This window comes from Tribolium madens, unplaced genomic scaffold (assembly GCF_015345945.1).
Source record: "Tribolium madens isolate multiple individuals breed KSU strain unplaced genomic scaffold, Tmad_KSU_1.1 Scaffold_96;HRSCAF=242;Tcas5.2_LG5, whole genome shotgun sequence".
Taxonomy (NCBI): domain Eukaryota; kingdom Metazoa; phylum Arthropoda; class Insecta; order Coleoptera; family Tenebrionidae; genus Tribolium; species Tribolium madens.
Genome location: NW_025401068.1, coordinates 2253869 through 2271758, shown reverse-complemented (window position 1 = coordinate 2271758; position 17890 = coordinate 2253869). Strand labels below are relative to the sequence as shown.

The window sequence follows — 17890 nt, the reverse complement described above, 5'->3', positions numbered from 1 at the left end:
AATTGTTTTGACTGGTTTTGTAACGTAAAAAATGCGTGTTAACTGATGAGACGGCAAAGTATTGTCAACATAATATGTATATGTATTAGATTATAAACTTTTCTGCTTCTGTTTTGCTTTCATTGTGAAAAAGCAACTTATTGAGGAGTAAATGTCTCATTGAATACTCTGAAAAGTTACGAAATTACACTATTAAATTACTAGTTTTTTTGACTTGAAGTTTTGTATAGTTAATTTTATTATAAAATTTCGAGTTTTTCGACGTTACGGTGACTATCTTTAAATTTAATAATCACGTTATTGCCTGAACAGGAAGCAGCGCTATATTCAATGTTAACTTTTTTGCCATCACTTGGGTAAAATTGATTTGTTTCGGTATTTTCTTATTAAACTCTTTAATCTTGATTTTTATTCATTTTATTAAATTTTTGATGAAAAATTCAAAACTTAACTCTTACAATCATCATTGATTTTGTGTTTTTTTTTTAGTCACATATATTTGAAGGTTCAATGCTTGATGTTGACGATGATAAGATGATATATTATTTAAGTATCGTTATGAAAATTTGGTTTGGCGCCATTAATGAAACTGTAAATTGAAGAAAAGGAAAGTTACATTATTCTTTAATTTATGCACAGAGGGTATGAAGAAAGTGTATGTACCATCGAAGGAGTTCCCTTTAATTATGCAACATTAAGTGAGGAGGCAACTTTTTCTGGTGGCATATAATATGTATCATGATGTTTAGTTATTTGAGTAAATGTTGTACCTCTTGTAATTTCGAATTTATTGCGAGACTTTCTCAGCCTCCAGCGATTGTAAAGATGTGTGTCTAAAAGCTTCTTAATTTTCTTTTAAAAGAGTATTAAATGTTTGCTAACAAAAGCAAACATTGTGTTACTTTATAATATATTTGATCGTGGGTTTTATAAGCTGCAAGAGGTAAAAGTAATGGAAAATCACGCATGTAAGAATTTTAACCGAATTCAAGTGTTGGAATACAATGGAATTGTCTTGTCCTTACATTTTCGACGTAATCTAAATGGAAAAATCGCGAATTTACACTTTTTACTTGGGATTGTAAATTACGTGCAATTTTTCATTCTTGTTTGATGAAATCATGCCAATTTTAGGGCGTAAATTTTAATTTTACGCATATCAGATCACAACAAAAGACGAGAAAATAAAAATTATGCTAACATTTATTTTGCTTCTGGCACTACCATTATTTTCATTAGTTCACTAATAAAAATATTTGTATTTGAAATTATGCTGTGTTTAACGATTTTTATCGTTGTTTTTATGTTATGACCTAGTCCTTTGGTAAATATTTATGGATGTGTGTACGTAAAATATCTGCGAAATTGAAGATTTTAATTACACACTCAGGTGTATTTTTGTTTGGAAAATGTCAAATGCCGCAAAAATTGTTGAAGCATTTTTATAGAAAACACTGAAAAAGTTAAATGAGTGGAGCTTTTTAAAAACTGTTTATTCGTTTTTGTTTTTTATGATTATAACATGCAGCATCACACACTACAAATTATCTGATTTTAATTTCCTGACATGCAAAACCTTCATGCACTCAACGGGTTATATCTAGAAAGAGTCGCGCAGATTTATTGTTGTCGATTTTTTCGTATAGTGAATTTTATTTTTAAATGTGGCGTTCTCGACAGCACAAAATTCTTTTGTTCGAAACGAAATATTCAAATTAAAGCATTAAGTTACAAGATAAGCAATATTAAAATGCTTCTACGTTGTTTGTTGTCGGAGATTTATTCGATTCACCCTTGAGCTGATTTTGAGAAATAAGAAATTAGTTTCGTGGTGATTTTTTCCCTAAATAATGATGGTAACAAGAATGTGGTAATGAAATCGAAAACGGTAATAACAACCAGCTTAAAAAAAGTAAAAGCTGCATTTAGCCCACGCATTTCCATTTACCAATAAGGCATGTAACATCATCTTCATGTGCGTCGGTCGCCCATATCTGTCTCGCTTAATCTCGTCGGCAATAGAACAGGTGAATTTCTTCACGGTTGAATAATTTTATCAATGATAAAATGGTTATTGAGTTTCCGGTGGCTATTATTCATTTGACAAAGATCCCGTTTGAGGAAGATGGCCAAGAGTGGGTCGTCGCGACGCCACGAGCCGGCTTTTTACGGCGGCCCTAACCTATCCCATGGTCTATTGTGTCTGACGTTTGATGAGGCCATCACACTCGATTTATGACCCCCCATAACGACATGAACAATTTTAATTGCATTTTTCATTGGTTTCACCATTAATCCGCCGTGAACTCTCGTGTTTGTTGTTTTATTTGTTGTTGGACTCTGGCGGTTATTTTCAGAACGAACAGATGTATCAAATTAGCAATGTATTTGAAGGCCGCAACGATTTTAAAACTAGAATCCATTTAGTCGTGTTCGGAGAAAATGCATTTGAAATTGTATAGTGGCCACAAATCGATAACATCAACACATTGTATAGAAAGAAAAAACAATTTCTTGGTGTAAGGGATCTCGAAGGGATAAGGTTTCTTGTGTTTTGTCGGTCGGTATGGTAAATATGCTTTGAATTCAGTCGAGGAAAGTGTTATCCATTTCGTTCTTGTTTCCTTGGATCACTTGTATGAAGTCGGTGGTGAATTTGTGGTTTTCCCCGTCATTACATCGCCATGGAGATCGGTCCCTAACAACCGCCAACTTTTACTCTTCGAATAAGCTCTAAATTGCTTGTGCCATTTGCAAGCAATAAGAAAATTAAAAATGTCACTCGAGGAGTTTGAGACGTCAGATGTTTATATAGGTTGAGTATTAAAGACGAGGACGATCTTTGTAACTTCTATTAGCGGGTGGTTTTTTATAGGATGACCACTCCAACAAAGTAAAATAATTTGCTTGGTTGTCTCATTTACAAAAAACTGATTGCAGCAATTACATCATCTTTCGAAATAAACCCATTACCTGTAATAAGCGATCTGTTAAGTATATTTTGGAAGAAACACTCATTTAAGGTTACAATGCAAATTTAATATAAGGCTGGCATTCAACGTTTTAGTCACGATTGAAATCCATGCCACAATGTTAATGTTGAAGATTATGATCGGACTCGACCAAAGAATGGATCGATTTTTTTCGATAGGATCTCATTTGCAGATATATACATAACGGTATGCGGATTGAACATTAGAAAGATAATTTGATTTGATTTTGTTTCACATCGTACGTCAATTAGATAAATAACTGCATGGAAGTTGCGTAAGCAATATTTCTCGTTTTTGTGTATTTGTATCTGTGTTGCAATGCACCTTTCTAATGTTTGTCGCCCAATTTTGACTGGCTTCTGGTTTTTCCACTGACATCACGAAAGCTCTGTTATTATTTCGAAATCAGGAGGTATGTGTGCATTGTGCCGTTGTAAAATTTTTAACAAGACAGAATTCTTATATCGCCAAAACGGCTACTTAAAACAATTATTTATTGTGATGGTAGTAACCGCTAATAAACAGCAATTTTTGCATATTAAGTCGATTGGGGTGCATAAATACATAATTATGTTGTTTTTTTGTCTTTTAATTCGTATTTTGGCTCTAGTGTAAAAATTGTTTATGTTATTAGGGTTTAGGAAATTGTTTCTTTATTTTTTTTTACAAATTTTTTATAAAATGGAAGTCAGTCAAATTTTCTCGGCGTGTAAAGGTTGTGCGCAGTAGACTTGGTGGTTAAATAAACTACATATGTGCCAAAAAATTGCAGCACCAAGAAGAAGTGAAGGTACAAAGCCAAAATTTTTAAAGTAGATATGCCTTTTTAAATAAAGAATTAACTGATTTCAATTTGGGGAAAGACTAACAAAAATTAAAGCAAAAAAATAATAACGTGTGTTACGTCACCACGGTTTACAATACATTTCTCTTATAACGCGCCGGAGTATCCTTCGAATAAGGTGATCAATTTCTTCTTGTGGTATCTTATTCCAAGCTTGCTGCACATGACGGTGTTGTGGTAGACATCCTCTTAAACGTCGACCTATGATGACATGTTCGATTGGTTTTAAATCTGGAGAACGGGCTGGACAAGGAAGAATTTCTACTTCTGCTTCTTGTAGAAAGTTTCTACAAATTTTGTTGGAAAAGTACCCCAAGCTATTCATTTACAGAGAACAGGTCTAAGAATCTTTGTCGATGGGCATTTAATCTGCCGCCGATTTGTATCCAATACCAATTGGAACCTACATTACAGCCGCCATGGTCACAAACAGCAAACTCCATAATATGCCTTTCTCCGCTTCTCACTATTACTCGATGATTATTTTGCCACAGACAAAATCGTCACAATGATCGATAGAGTGAAGCCCAATTCGCCCTCTTACAAAGTCAAACAGTTGCTGAAAACGCGTGTCTTCTCGCAATTCTAGGCAGTATCTTAGATTATTACTATATGTTTCTATACTGATACCAAATGCTTATTCATTGCAATAAAACTCTAAACAAAAAACCGAAGTTGTAGGATGTTTCACTTTGAACTTTTTATCATAGTCTTCTACTAAATAGTATTTGGTAAAAATTTTGACTTTGCAACTTTATCCCTTCTGAGTGCTGCATTTTGTGGCATGTAGTTTAGTTTCAGTTCAAATGTAAGTAAGTGAGACCTACAGGGTGATTCAAAAGTGTCGGACCATCTCATGGGTGGTGATAAAAGACATCCATTGATTTAAAAATTCCTATGACAAAAAATAAAGCTCTTCAAAGATTAGATTTTGGATTAAGTTTTTGTTCGTTCCGATTATGTAATCTTGAATTTAGTTAGCGGAAACGGCAGAAATGAAGCAAATACGTGTTGAAAAAAATCACCAGTTTGTGTCTTATGGTGTAAGAAACATTTAACAAACTAGCAAATTCAACAATAAATTAAATCTAACAACCCCGGAATTAAAAAAAACGAAGATACCTATGTGATAATATAAAAATTGACAGTTGTTTTTTTTTCAAAAAAATGCTTGAAACAAAAATTTGAATTCATTGTTATGCTTAGCTGAAAGTCTTTTTAGAAATAAAATTTGTAACTTGTAATTTTATGGAGTAAATAAAAATTAGGGGTGGTTTTTGAATTGATTTATAAGTAGTGTTTTTGTGGGTTATAAGTAAAAAATCTCGTTGACCTGGCCACAAATGGCAAATTTTAGAATGTCCCTATTGCATATTATCTTAATAAATTTTGTTTACTTAATTCTGAATATATGCCTCTTTTGTTTGCTAATGGTTTTATTATGTACATGTTTGTAATTTTTCATTGGCTGGAGCGTAAATTTTGTCAAAATAACCGAAGACCTCATAGAATATTTATCTCTTCTTTCACGTAACTAGTTCATTATATCGTCGAAAATGCGATATGAAGGGCGTCATATTACCACTGGTATTAACCGACCGGTGTCGGAAGTCATATTATTATATATGACTCTGGTCGTGTTGCACGTGCCATATTGCGTGCTGTACGACGGGCTGCTGGACGTCCGGCGTCCACTATCCTGCAGTGGTTCCGAATCGGCCTTGTTCGGTCCTTCACCGGTTGTTACCCCGTATTTGACGTCGCCGTTTCCAACACAGCGGATTGCCAGTCGCAACGATGCCTCTAATTCTTGAGCTAATTTGGATTACGACGTTTCACTCGATAAACACGAAGGGGGATGGAGGCTTAAAACACTTTAATGAAAACACACAGGACTCGGTTTCTCCTCCTATTCGAGCTGCTCAGCTTAAACGAGGATTCTAAAGGGTAATTGATTGTTAATGATGAGGAACACGACTAAGGTCTCAAGAAGGCTGTTAATGGCACGTGGTGAATTGATCAACTAAATCGGTTCTGCATTCAAATGTGAATTTGAAAACTACGACAATGGGTAATGTGTTTTAAGAGAAATTAGAATGATGTAGATGTGTTTCGAGTTGAATAGTTAGCATGACGAGTCCATCAAAATCAACTAGAGACATAACTAGTTTACTATTATGACGTTGGATAACGGACCAACTGATTTTATGGTGTAGTTGTCTTGTGCTAGCAGTAAATAAATGTCTGACTGGATTTGTAACATTTTAACAGCTCATTATGTCGCATTAAGATATTTCAATCCTACTACTAGTGCTTTTGCTAAGGACATTTTGATAAAAGGTTCAATTTTGTTCGTTTAATTACATTACAGGTAGATATTTTAGCACGGATAATTAAAAATGTAGGTATACAAGAAGCATAGGACCACTTTTTATGTCTTTAGGTGTACGCACTCATATGTAAAATGTTGTTATGCCTTGAAACGCAAAGTATACCTACTTGGTGAAATTTTTATTTTTAAAATCGAAAATTAATTACATTTAACAATAGGATAAGTAGGTTTTTCGGTAAACAGTTGTTATTAACAATAAAAAACAAAATGCTTCTTAATCCTAGAGCACAGTCATTTAATTACACATGAAATCGAAATAAGGGAATCGAGCATGATAGTTGATTTATTTTCTAAAATGTAGAAAACACCTTTTTTTGTTTTGTTCTATTTCCAATATTTTTTGTTAAATTTTTTCGATTACAATTAGTAAACAAATTTTGTTTCCGTCTTCTGTAATGCTTCTAGAGATTTTTGACTCTTTTCGTTATTACGAAACTATCCGACTAGCAATTATCACCATATGCTTTTTAACATTTCAAGCGCTACCGAACATTTGCACAGTCTGTTGTAATTACGTTCAGAAGGAGCTCTCATCTACTCATAAAGGGTTACTCTTTAAAGATGGTGGAGCACACATGTTTGGAAAAACAAGTTTTGCAGTTCTGTTTTAAAACTGCTTTTTGGAAATTATCTTTTTTGATGCAAATTTTTGCATATTTAAATTGTATACCTCCTTTTTATAGTAAGGATTTACAAAATCACACACGTTACGGCGAGTTTCTGAAGTTTACTTAAATACCGCTGTTTGCTTTCTCGGATGGTTTCTAACCATCAACACCAAATATTGAAAATGACTCACGGCGGTTTAGGTTGTGGATAATGTCTGGAAATTTCTTCTTGTACCTTCTTCATAACGAAAGATAGGTCAAATTGATTGAAGAGCCCCTTGAGCGATCTTATTTTAATAGTCAATTACTCGGTAGCTTTAACTACAAAATACTTAAGATATAAATTGTGAAGCTTGTAGTTGTTGGATGGAGAGGTAGATTGGGAACAAACCTATCAAATTACCACATCTAGTAACGATGTCTATTATTACATAGTTATAAAGATTAATTGTTTCTGTAGAATAAGGGGCATTTTTATGGAATACTGTTATAGTTATGTAGTTTATTTTTCAAATTCTTTATCGATTGTCTAACGTTTTATTTTTAAATCAGGAATATGAGTACTTTTACTTTCGTTGCACTGCAACGCTTCTGTTAACCTGGGCGTAATTATGTTGTTTACGATCTGAACGTTTCAAGTGCATCATTTCTGAAATTTGCATGGTTTCAGTTTTTCTTCATATGTAAACCAATGTCCCTTTTCTTTTGATGTTTATGCCAAGAGGCACCTGTGGGCGATGCAGTTGAATGCACTTGCTAAGTGATATTTTAAAATATAATTTCTAATATTACACTTGTTGGGAATTTATTCTCATTCTCTAAACATCTACATGAGTAACTGTTGTTTTGATGTCTTTTGTCACACGTTAGTTTATTGAAAGCGTTATTAAATGAAGGTTGCAGATTGTAAACTTTATGACAAATAAATTGTCATCATCATGCGTAACATGTTGGAAGAGCGCAAATTACAAAGTAATTAGATTGCTTTTGTGCTCGTACCTAGAACTTGTTTTTCAGTATTAATTTTAAAATTATAATAATTGTACTTTTACAATCTGTTGGTTTTATTAATGAAAAGTAAAAGTTGGAAAGCACATCAATAATTCCTTGAATGAATGATTCATTCAGCGAATGGTGAAAAATAGCATTAATTTAGTTGGGAGTTTAATCAACGAAACAAGGATGCTTTAAACGGTGAAAATGCATTCTCTTCATTATTAACATTATCTTTTTGTGGTCTAGCACTCAACTTCATCAAGCTTTACTTTATTTTAGCGTTATTTGGTGTAATGTTTGGAGGGTCAGAGATAATTTTATGTCTGGTTAAACAAAAAGAAAATTTTCAATAGCGCTATCAGATGAGTGGTGTTGCTTTCCATTGTCTCCGTTACATTAAATGTGTCGCTGAGCGCACATCTTGTAATTTATTTTATTGACCGGATGCTATATTTTTACTGAAAGTCAAATGAGAATGCTATTCGCGTTGGCAAGTACGCGAAAATTTTTCTAATGAGTTTATTTTGGTGAACTTAATAAGTCTAATGTTAGGGAAAACAAGCAGAGGTCGTGTAATTGTATCTTTTTTTATTTAATTCCAGATAAATTGTGTTTTCAATTACATGGTGGAAAAAGTAATTTATTTCAACGACGAAGGATGCAGCTACAAGGATGTAACGCTTAAATATATCCTCTCTTGGAAGTGTATAAAAATGTTGAACCACGGGGTTCTCAACTCGGTTCGTGGGTGGTATACCACACTGGGAAATGGGTTAAAGTTGCACGGTTGATGTATGTATGACATTGTGTCGCAATATCTTTACTTCCCCCTAGGGATTCGGACACTTTTTTGTGCTTTGTTTCCGGGGTAGAGACTCAAACTATTTCATGTGATTTATTTATTGATCGAGTGGAGTTGTCATAAAGTTTGTAAAGTTTTTATTTGCGTTGGCTTGAATCATGTTTTTTGGTTTTGCTATATTCGGACACGTCCAGATTTAAATTATCGAGTGGGCATAACATTTTGCGCATAATAAAATGTTTTATGAAAAACCGTTTAGCACGCGATCAGTTTTATTCAGCGGCACAGGGATTTATTAGTGGGTTAGTAGGACGTCCATGTTATTCATTATCGGCATCGAGCGGCAAACACCTGATTTTATACAAAAACCAAATGTGTGATTTATATATAAAACGCTCTGTGATTTTTTTAGTATCTTGAGATGAACAGCTTTCAGACGGAAAATAGAATGTTCAGTGAGGTAGCAAATGATTTTTTCTACACCATTAGATGATGTAACAGATGGTAAATAAAAAAATTGCATCGGGAAATTGAAATTCATACGTGATGATTCACATACAAAATTTTCTACTGGGTTTTTGTAACAATCAAACGGATTCCGATCAGGGACAAAGACATTCCACAAAACCACAGTAATACACCTGCGAAGTGGAAGTTTATCTACGATGCCTTGACACAGCTCTGTGATTCTTACAGACCTTGTCTGGTAGGGTCATCAGCTTTCGCAAGTTGAGTTAATCAAAATTTTTGTCGTTCTTTGCTTCATGCGGGATAATTTGGGAGACCCCTATAATTTTGGACGGATTGGCCCCGATGCCAATTTGCATGTAATTGTAACAGAGAAGGAAATAAAAGCGTGGAATAAATTGAAATAAGCGGCGCATTACCGTGTATACAGGAGGTTCGACCTAGCGACGCCGATTGCATTTATGACCAACCCTCATAAATCGACACGTAATTTAATTTTGCCTATTAATGTCAGGGTGGTTATTGTTGTTACGATACTTGTCATCGAGAGCTCGAGGGAATGAAAAATTCGGTTTTGATTTATTAGACTGTTATTGGATTGTTATTGTAGGGTAATGAGTTTATGCACTGGTTTATGCATTGGATTGGAAGGATAACCTATTTATTTAATATATGACACTAATGATACTATCCAGAGTAAATCAAGTAATAGAGTTCCGGGTACTGGAACTCATTTCCGGTATTGAACGCTGAAAAGATTATAAACAAGTCCAGAGTTGTATTTCGATTAATGAAAAGTTAACGGCAGTAAAAATGAATTGGTGTAACATATTTAAATAGTTGAAATGCAGAAATAGAGCAATATCATCGAAGCAGGTCATGTGAAAAGAGTGAAAGTCATTGCCACGTCTCTTTTGCTCCTACGAATGATTACGTGTTATCCCTCCTTTTCTCTTGTTAATGGAAAGATGATGTAACAACTCTTACTTAACATTGTTCTTTATCTAACGTTTTGAAAGCTAGAAGCGGTTCTGGTGGACATTTTTAGTTTTAAAACTTAAATTCAAGGATGAACGATTTTTCAAATATTAATTTTCTTTTTTTCTAATATGGAATGCAGTTACCTACACTAAACATTATTGTCACCTAAATCAACATTTTCATGGAGAACAATAATGTGACGGCTTAAAATATTTTTTAATAAAAATTGATGATTGACACAAATTGATACCTTTGTATGACAGTGTATTTGTAAAAAAAAGTGGTGTTTTTTTACTAAATAATAAATTTTGCATAATTACTACAGAATTTTTACGTAAAGACATTGCAATACATACTTATTTGTGCTCTAAATAGTTTTAATTAGAGTTTGTGGTTTTATATATTAAAATATAAATAAGATTTTAAAATAATATGCGAAAGCTTTCACTTTAATTATTGTTTAGTTTTGATCCAATATTGGTTATTTACTTTTGCTAAAAGCGATTCAATTATCAGTGGAATAGAAACTGCACGCTCATAAAAATTTTATAAGTAACAGAGAGTTAGTAGTCTTGAGATTTTAGCGTTGTTTGATATTTATTGTGTAATAAAAAAATGTTGGCGGTTATGATATCGTGATCTTTCATGTTATGTGATACTGATAACAGTTTCATTGTTTAATGGTATTTTAGTTTCATAGTTTTCATACCTACTAAATAATCTATTGTATTTGTAAATACTTGAATATATTTTTCTGAAACTAAAATTATTATCTATAGAGCAAATATTGTCTTTTTTCTTATTTTAACAGAGTTTAGTATCACATTATAAGTAAATTTGTGGCAATTGCCGGAATTTTTTTCGATGTTTTAGCCTTTAGTCCGCTTGTTGAAAAAGATTGGCTAATCTTTGGTTTGTTATACGAAACAGGTTAAAAGGCTTTTAGCTTGATTTAATAAATACTAATAAGCATTGTATTGCTAAAACATTAAATATACATGCTTGGATGATTCATTTAACAATTCTAATTATTTCACTTTCATTTTAAGGAATTTTCGAGTGATAAAGTGCTCGTAAATTTTGGATCAAGCGTGTGTTGTCTTGATCATTTCTGGGAATTACCGTCTACTTGTGGCCAGTTGATTGACTTTACAAACGTGCCAAACTTCTAACTACCGTACATAAATTTCAACAGTCGTTTTTCATCAACTGTCGTTCCCATATTTTAGAACATTAATAAAATTGAAACGAAAATTAGCTCAATAACACTGACAATTTTTTCAAACGTAGTTTGTTCATGGTCAGATTGGCTGTTTATTGTCAGCTCTATTTTTAAAAATGGAATTTAAAATGTCCTGTTTTCAAGAGCATGCAATAAGCACTGTCAGACTAGACATGCATAGTAAATGTTGAATCCCAGAAGCGTCACCGAAGTGGAAAGGCTGGCACTTAATGAGGTGTGGAACGTACTTCAGCAACACATCGAAAGTGAGAGTGCATCATAGTTAGCATCACGTGTTTGCCAAAATAGCGAGAAACACATTCTGGCATAGAGCCATCATCCTCGTTGGTGACTTACGAAGACCAATCGGGTTTTTCAATTTAAAATTCATTGTTCTTTGTGTACGTATTGACAAGATAACAAAGTAATTATCATTAAAAACAAAGAAAGTTTAAAAACCAGGTGTGAAAACAACAAATCTCAATTCCGAAAAGTAATTAAGTTGGGTAATTATATTGTTCAGTCCGCGCACGGTGATTTTAATATTGAGTAAGGTGACGTCAGTTCATAATTCGCAGCATTATATTAGTGTTTATCATGGTTATTTTTTTAATTGTTAGAACTTGGGGCTAATTACCATTTTTATCTTCTTAATTTCCGGTTGAGTTGTCGAAATTATTCAAGTTTTAAAAAGCGCAACTGACGATTTCATAATTTTCAGGCAATTATGGTGATTTTTTTTAAACATATAATTGTGTTGCGAAATAAATGCAAAGCGTGGAAGTAAAAGAGGTAAACAATATTTATAATAGAGTTTACGAATTGATTTCTTGGAAAAATTATCATACTTTGTTTAGTGTGATGACTGTAAAAAGTTGGGTATCCTATAGTCTATCATTTACAATGCTTACTTGCAGTTTTTTTTCAAAACAGTTTCATGAATAAAAATAGGTGAGTCTTTTTCAAAGTGGTGTTAATTTTAAAGATACTGGAAACCTGTTGGCGTACCAACCTATAAACTACGAGGATTTCCATGTTTCTGAATATCTAAAATACCAAACGAGTTTGTATCTCCATAAAATATATTACCGATATGTTCGTGGCATGTTGCTGCTTGTTAATGCATCTAATATGCATTCTGCAATAACTCTTTTCACAAAGAAACGTCTCGTTTCAAGTATTTTTTTAGTGGAGTTACACTTATTTAAGAGATTAATTCAATTAACGCCTCTTCTGTTAAATTGCTTCAGTAAGCTTCGATAAAAGGTTTTCCAGACATATTGATCACGAATTAAGGGATCGTGTGTAACGGTACCGATCGAGAGTTTCGTTCCCAAATTATAATGAAGTTTGTTTGTGTTTGTACTGGTTGATTTCAATTTGTTACACAATAGAGAAATTACTAGTTGTGCGCACAAAGTTTCTTAAAATTCTGCAATGATGCTCTTGTTCCAGCAATCTAATTAATAGTCAGGATAAATATCATGTCTCAAACAATAAATTCTAACGAACCTACTCTCATATTATATGTATTAATGATAAATTAGTACGTCTGTTGAATTTGAAACCACAACATTTGTATGTTTGAATTTGTCTCGGGACGTGATTGAGTTGAAATCTTCACAAAATGGCAGACATATTTTAAATTTTAAAAAATTCACTCTTAATATTCAGAAGGAGGCGACTAATATTAAAATTTTATGTCGGCATGAACTTTTTCAATAATTTTACATGGTAGAGGCAATGGCGACAGTTTTGTCAAATTAAAACGTATTTTCGGTGGTAGGACTCTTAAAACAAGCACACTTTATTTCAGATTCTAAAACAACTAAGAACAAAAAACATCTTGAGAGATTAAAATAGAATAGTATTTTTGTATAATAATAAAATACATGAGTAATGAAAAATTACTTTAGTGCCGAGGTGCATATTAAATTTTTTCCAAAATTGCAGATTTGGACAAAATTTTTGCAAAACAATTTTTGGAGGTTAGGATATTATTATCATGACAGTTCACAATTGATAGTTTACTTCAGTGTGTCCAGTGATTTCTCGCTTCAATAGCACTATATCGTCTAGAAACTGTGTTTAAATGACAAAAAAATAGGTGTAAAATTAAAAACTAATTTCATAAGTAGATACACGTTACAACTGTAGGATTATATCTTTATCCCATGTTACCAGTTCTAAGACAATAAATTGACAACACTGTTTATTAATGTTTGCAACTCACAGTTCACAAAATTGTCGTATAATGAACTACTTAAGTGCCGATTTTAGACTTTACTGACGATTTTATGTAACTTTAGTGGCGATTTCGGAAAAAAGTTATTTATTTCTATTATGCTTCTGACAAATGGAAAATTCACATTTCTGATGTAAACACGAAACAACATTTGGTGTTGTGTATCTGGCGGATCTGCTTTACATTCAAGACTTCAAACCACTTAACATAAAATGTCATTTGTAATTTCAGCGGTAGTTGAACATCTTCCGGTTTGTTGTGTGTTTCAAGTAGCCAAATGTAAACAAAATTCCGCCAGTTTTTCCTTCACATACTAATTAAGTTCTTTTCTTTCTTTCCAACTTAAGTTTTTTACGGCTTTTGTTCTTCAATATTTATTTCAAGTCTTTAGGATGTTATGAGGGGGTTTATTAAAATTTTTATGATTCTTCATGTGTTATGCCTAAGTATCTAGGTACGAGTTTTTTTGAGGTCTTCAATGATTTTGTGTAAAAACTAGTATTTTTGAACGATCGATGATTGTTTCAAATTATAAATTTAAATTGCTTGCCCTTACCATATTATCATTGAGATAAATGCCTCATAATCAATTTTAGATCTTATGTCTTATTTACATCTGTTAAAATTCCGATTCTGGTTTTGTCTTGGTTTGAACATTTTTCTCAATGAATGTGCATTTTTTATCAAAATTTTATTCACCCTTTAAAATTTTTTTAAATATTTAACACATATTTGGAAACATAATAAAGAATTGGTCTAAAATTTGGAAAAACTAGGCCTATTTGTTTCAAACGTTGATGAATAGGTACATAATTGCGTACAAAAATCCAAATTCATGTGCTTGTCTTTATTTGGAAACGCACGCTTATAACGTAGCCAACCTTCACCTGATTTTACCAACATGAAGTGCAACAATGTACTGTCGCAATGTCGTGGTTTAATTTTTATAATCGCCTTATGACATAAAATTTTATTGGAGTTAATTGGAAAAAGATCGTGTTTTGTTTGAAATCACTTTACATAAATTAGAAAAACGTTTTGCGTAATATGAAAAGACAGTTGTTGTATACTTTAAGAATCTCAACGATGGGTCACCCACTTAAAAAAATTAGTCGAACCTTGACTCAGATTAAAATATATCAGTGTCAAGACGGCACGATTTTATGATTCAATGATCCAAATCCCTATACAAGTTTTTGCGGTTTGCTATTTTATTTATGTTGGCTGAAATGGTTGACTAAAGCACTCCGGAGCTCCAAGTCTCGATGGCCCTCTACCGGCGCGTTTCAACGAAACGAAAAGCGAACATTAGTCAACTTGATGTTGCCGGAGTTGGTGTGTGAGATGTGAACCGTTCTCTCGAACCGGATTACAGCATTCAAAACAATCTACTTTTATATGAAACTGTGTCGCTATATACGTGCAATACGTCGATGTTAATTGGCTTCTATGTGTCTACGTTCAATTTTAAAATGTAATCATTTTTAAGTGCTGTTCGTGTTAAAAAAAAACTCAGATCAGTGTACAAACATGTATGTGAAATGTTTGCGGTGTTTCAATGAAAACCACCCCATTAAATAAAGTTTAAAGTTGAAGATCGCAAGGATTCTTTGCATCTGCGCATGATCAAACACATGCCTTGCATTGACACGTGTGTTTTGTCATTACAGGACGGAATTCTGTAGGGATAGCGATCAAAGAAGAAAAAGAGATGAATTTAATGTGGGAGATGCGGTTAGTTTAAATTTGTTGCCAAGAAATGCAAAAAATTTCAAGGGATGATATTTATGTGTTGTTTATTGCACTGCTGAAATTATGAGTTTTAACGAGTTGAACGGCAATCATCTTTCTTCAATTGAACATCGGTTTAGGCACTTATGTAAATATAAACTGAATATTTATAAACATGTCTGGCGTGTTTAAATTAACTTAAAAGGCTAGGTCAGTTTCTAGTATCAGTTAATTTTTCTAAGGTTGAGATTTTTCAGAAAAAAATATTTTTCAAAACAGACTCACCGCGTTTTCTATTTGGACCGTTCCACTTTCGACGCTTATTTTTATTTATTTTGATCCTTGAGCCAATAATTTTAATTTACTTGTTTTGTATTAAATTGACGCAAATTGTTCGCAATTAAGACAAAAATTTGCTAGAAAATTGACATATGAGCCATTGCTTTGGTATGTGCAGGTGCGAATGATCCTTTGGAAGAAAAATCCGTCATGGTTAATGTGCAACAACTATCGTCAAGGTCTTTTTTTGAATGTGTGTTTAGTGCAACTTAAAAAGTTTCTCCAAGCTGAAATTCCTCGTGTGCCATCATCCTTTTTAAATTGAAAACTTCGTGCTTGTGTTCAACTGATTATCTATTAACAGATAAGTGCAATTGATTGCATTATGTGACGTTGTGGTGTGCATTTCGTTTCACTTCTTCATCTAAAGAGGATTTTCAAACTGTTTTATACGAAAAATAACCAGAGAGCCGGGGACGGCCCTCACACTCCTGTGGAGTTGTTTAGGCAAGATTTTTCAAAGGCAGAGGCGGCGGCTGGTCCAAGTGTCTTTCTTGGTTCTTTGGATCGGGCCGATTATTTGCCGCCGCCTCCAGCCGCATCGTCGCCGCCATCAGATGTTACTCAAATGTCCATCGGATTCGTCGAAAATGCCGGGTGAGTGACAACTCTATCGGAAAACAGCAACGACCATTTATCAAAAGTAAAACTCAAAGAAAAATTAAAATCACACAGATATTACAATAACAAAGTGTTCCTGAGCTGTCGGTGAAATTACTACATCCATTCAGCCATGAATATGCTCGCTACTTGACATAATTCAATCTTATTGTGCAATATTTCATGTAAAAATCACATCATTTGTCATTTGTTATGCTTCTTTGTTATTTATTTATCTCGCATATTTACCGTTTGATAAATTTAACTGTCATTCTGGTTTCAAGGTAGACAATTATCAATTATTATTGTTTAGTTCAGTGTCTTTGTGAACGAGTTTTTTTTTATAAGAAAATACCATGAAAAATAGAAGTAATCAATTTTCCGGGCCTTTCCAAGCTGGTTATTGTGAGAATATTTTACAATAACTGGTTATTACCACCTGTTAATTATTTATGCTGATGATTTATTTTTCTTCGGTTCAAAAATTAATTTGGTAAAGCATATTGTAGTAGTAATTTTGTTTTAATTACGTTGACTAATTAAATTTGTTATCTTAATGTTAAAAATTAAACATTTCTAAACCATAAAATTCAATTCTATCTTCTCTTAAATATTTATTCATTCTCACTTAATAATATATAAAAATGTAGTTCAAGGTTTGTTACAGTTAAATAAGTTTTATTAAAGAATGCTAATTTTTCTTAATTGAATGGTGAGAGTTTAAATACACCTACTTAGTCTAATAAGTTTTTCAAAATGGACATGTTTATGTGAGACAAAATATGTCTATTCAAGTTAAAATTGTTGTTTTGTTTCTAAAATAAACTATTAGCAAAAACTCTAAGGAGCATCATTAAGTTAATTGTAAGCAAACGTTAGATTAACTGACCAGGTGATCAAATTGAACCAATCGAGATGCTCAGATTCACGAGTTAATCGCATATTAACTTTTGACAAAGATTTAATTTTTAATTGTAAACCCACCTTAAATTTGATTTTTTTTTATTGTTTTAAAATCTTTGATAAAATAACTACGATTTTTTTGTCGTGTATCTATTTATTAGTAATGTTTTGTGTTTATTTATTTTTGTCAATATTTGTTAATTAATTAATTCACCTTAGAGATTTTAAGACGTTTCACATATTTGTTTAAAATTTTACTCAAATTCAAATTTTCTAGGAGTATTAAATTACAACATTCTTGTTTGACATTCTTGAAATAATCATTGACAAAAAGGTCTGTTTGTACACAACTGAATGTACAAGTTATTAATGTAATAAAATGAAATTATGGAAAATTACTTTCAGTATTCTGAATAAATCACCAATCGGAACGACCTGTGATCTAAATTGGTTCGAATTATCGAGGTTCTCTATTGTAATTACAGTGATTATTCAATGTTGGCTAAAATAACAGCTGTAAGCTTTTCAGTTATTTTCATAATCGCTGCCAATCATTATTACTCAAAATAAAAAAGTGAATCTGCATTTGTTTTTTTTTACCTTTGGAGAACTGACAGTTCAGACGTGATTCATTTTTCAAGTGGGTCCATTACGCATTTATACACATGTTTTCAATAATTGATTGTTAGTTATTTGTAAATGAGTTCACTCTCAAAAATCATTTTTGCAATGAATAGATATTTGATCTTTATGCAGGCTTGTTTAG

General features: G+C 32.6%; 1 protein-coding gene across 6 annotated transcripts in view; it reads left to right on the top strand.

The window, feature by feature from the left end:
- Positions 1 to 17890, top strand: part of LOC123012454 (nuclear receptor coactivator 1) — an 87030-nt gene that overhangs the window by 2169 nt on the left and 66971 nt on the right. Inside the window, exons 1-2 of one of the 6 annotated variants that reach the window (XM_044410380.1) lie at positions 14874 to 15083; positions 15740 to 16218. The exons of 1 other annotated variant lie outside the window; for it this stretch is intronic. In XM_044410380.1, the coding sequence (XP_044266315.1) occupies positions 16190 to 16218 (29 nt within the window). In that variant the 5' untranslated portion in view covers positions 14874 to 15083; positions 15740 to 16189. Of the gene's footprint in view, positions 1 to 14873; positions 15286 to 15394; positions 16219 to 17890 lie in introns of those variants that run through there. 4 more of the 6 variants (XM_044410379.1, XM_044410378.1, XM_044410382.1 and 1 more) reach the window with 4 other exon arrangements.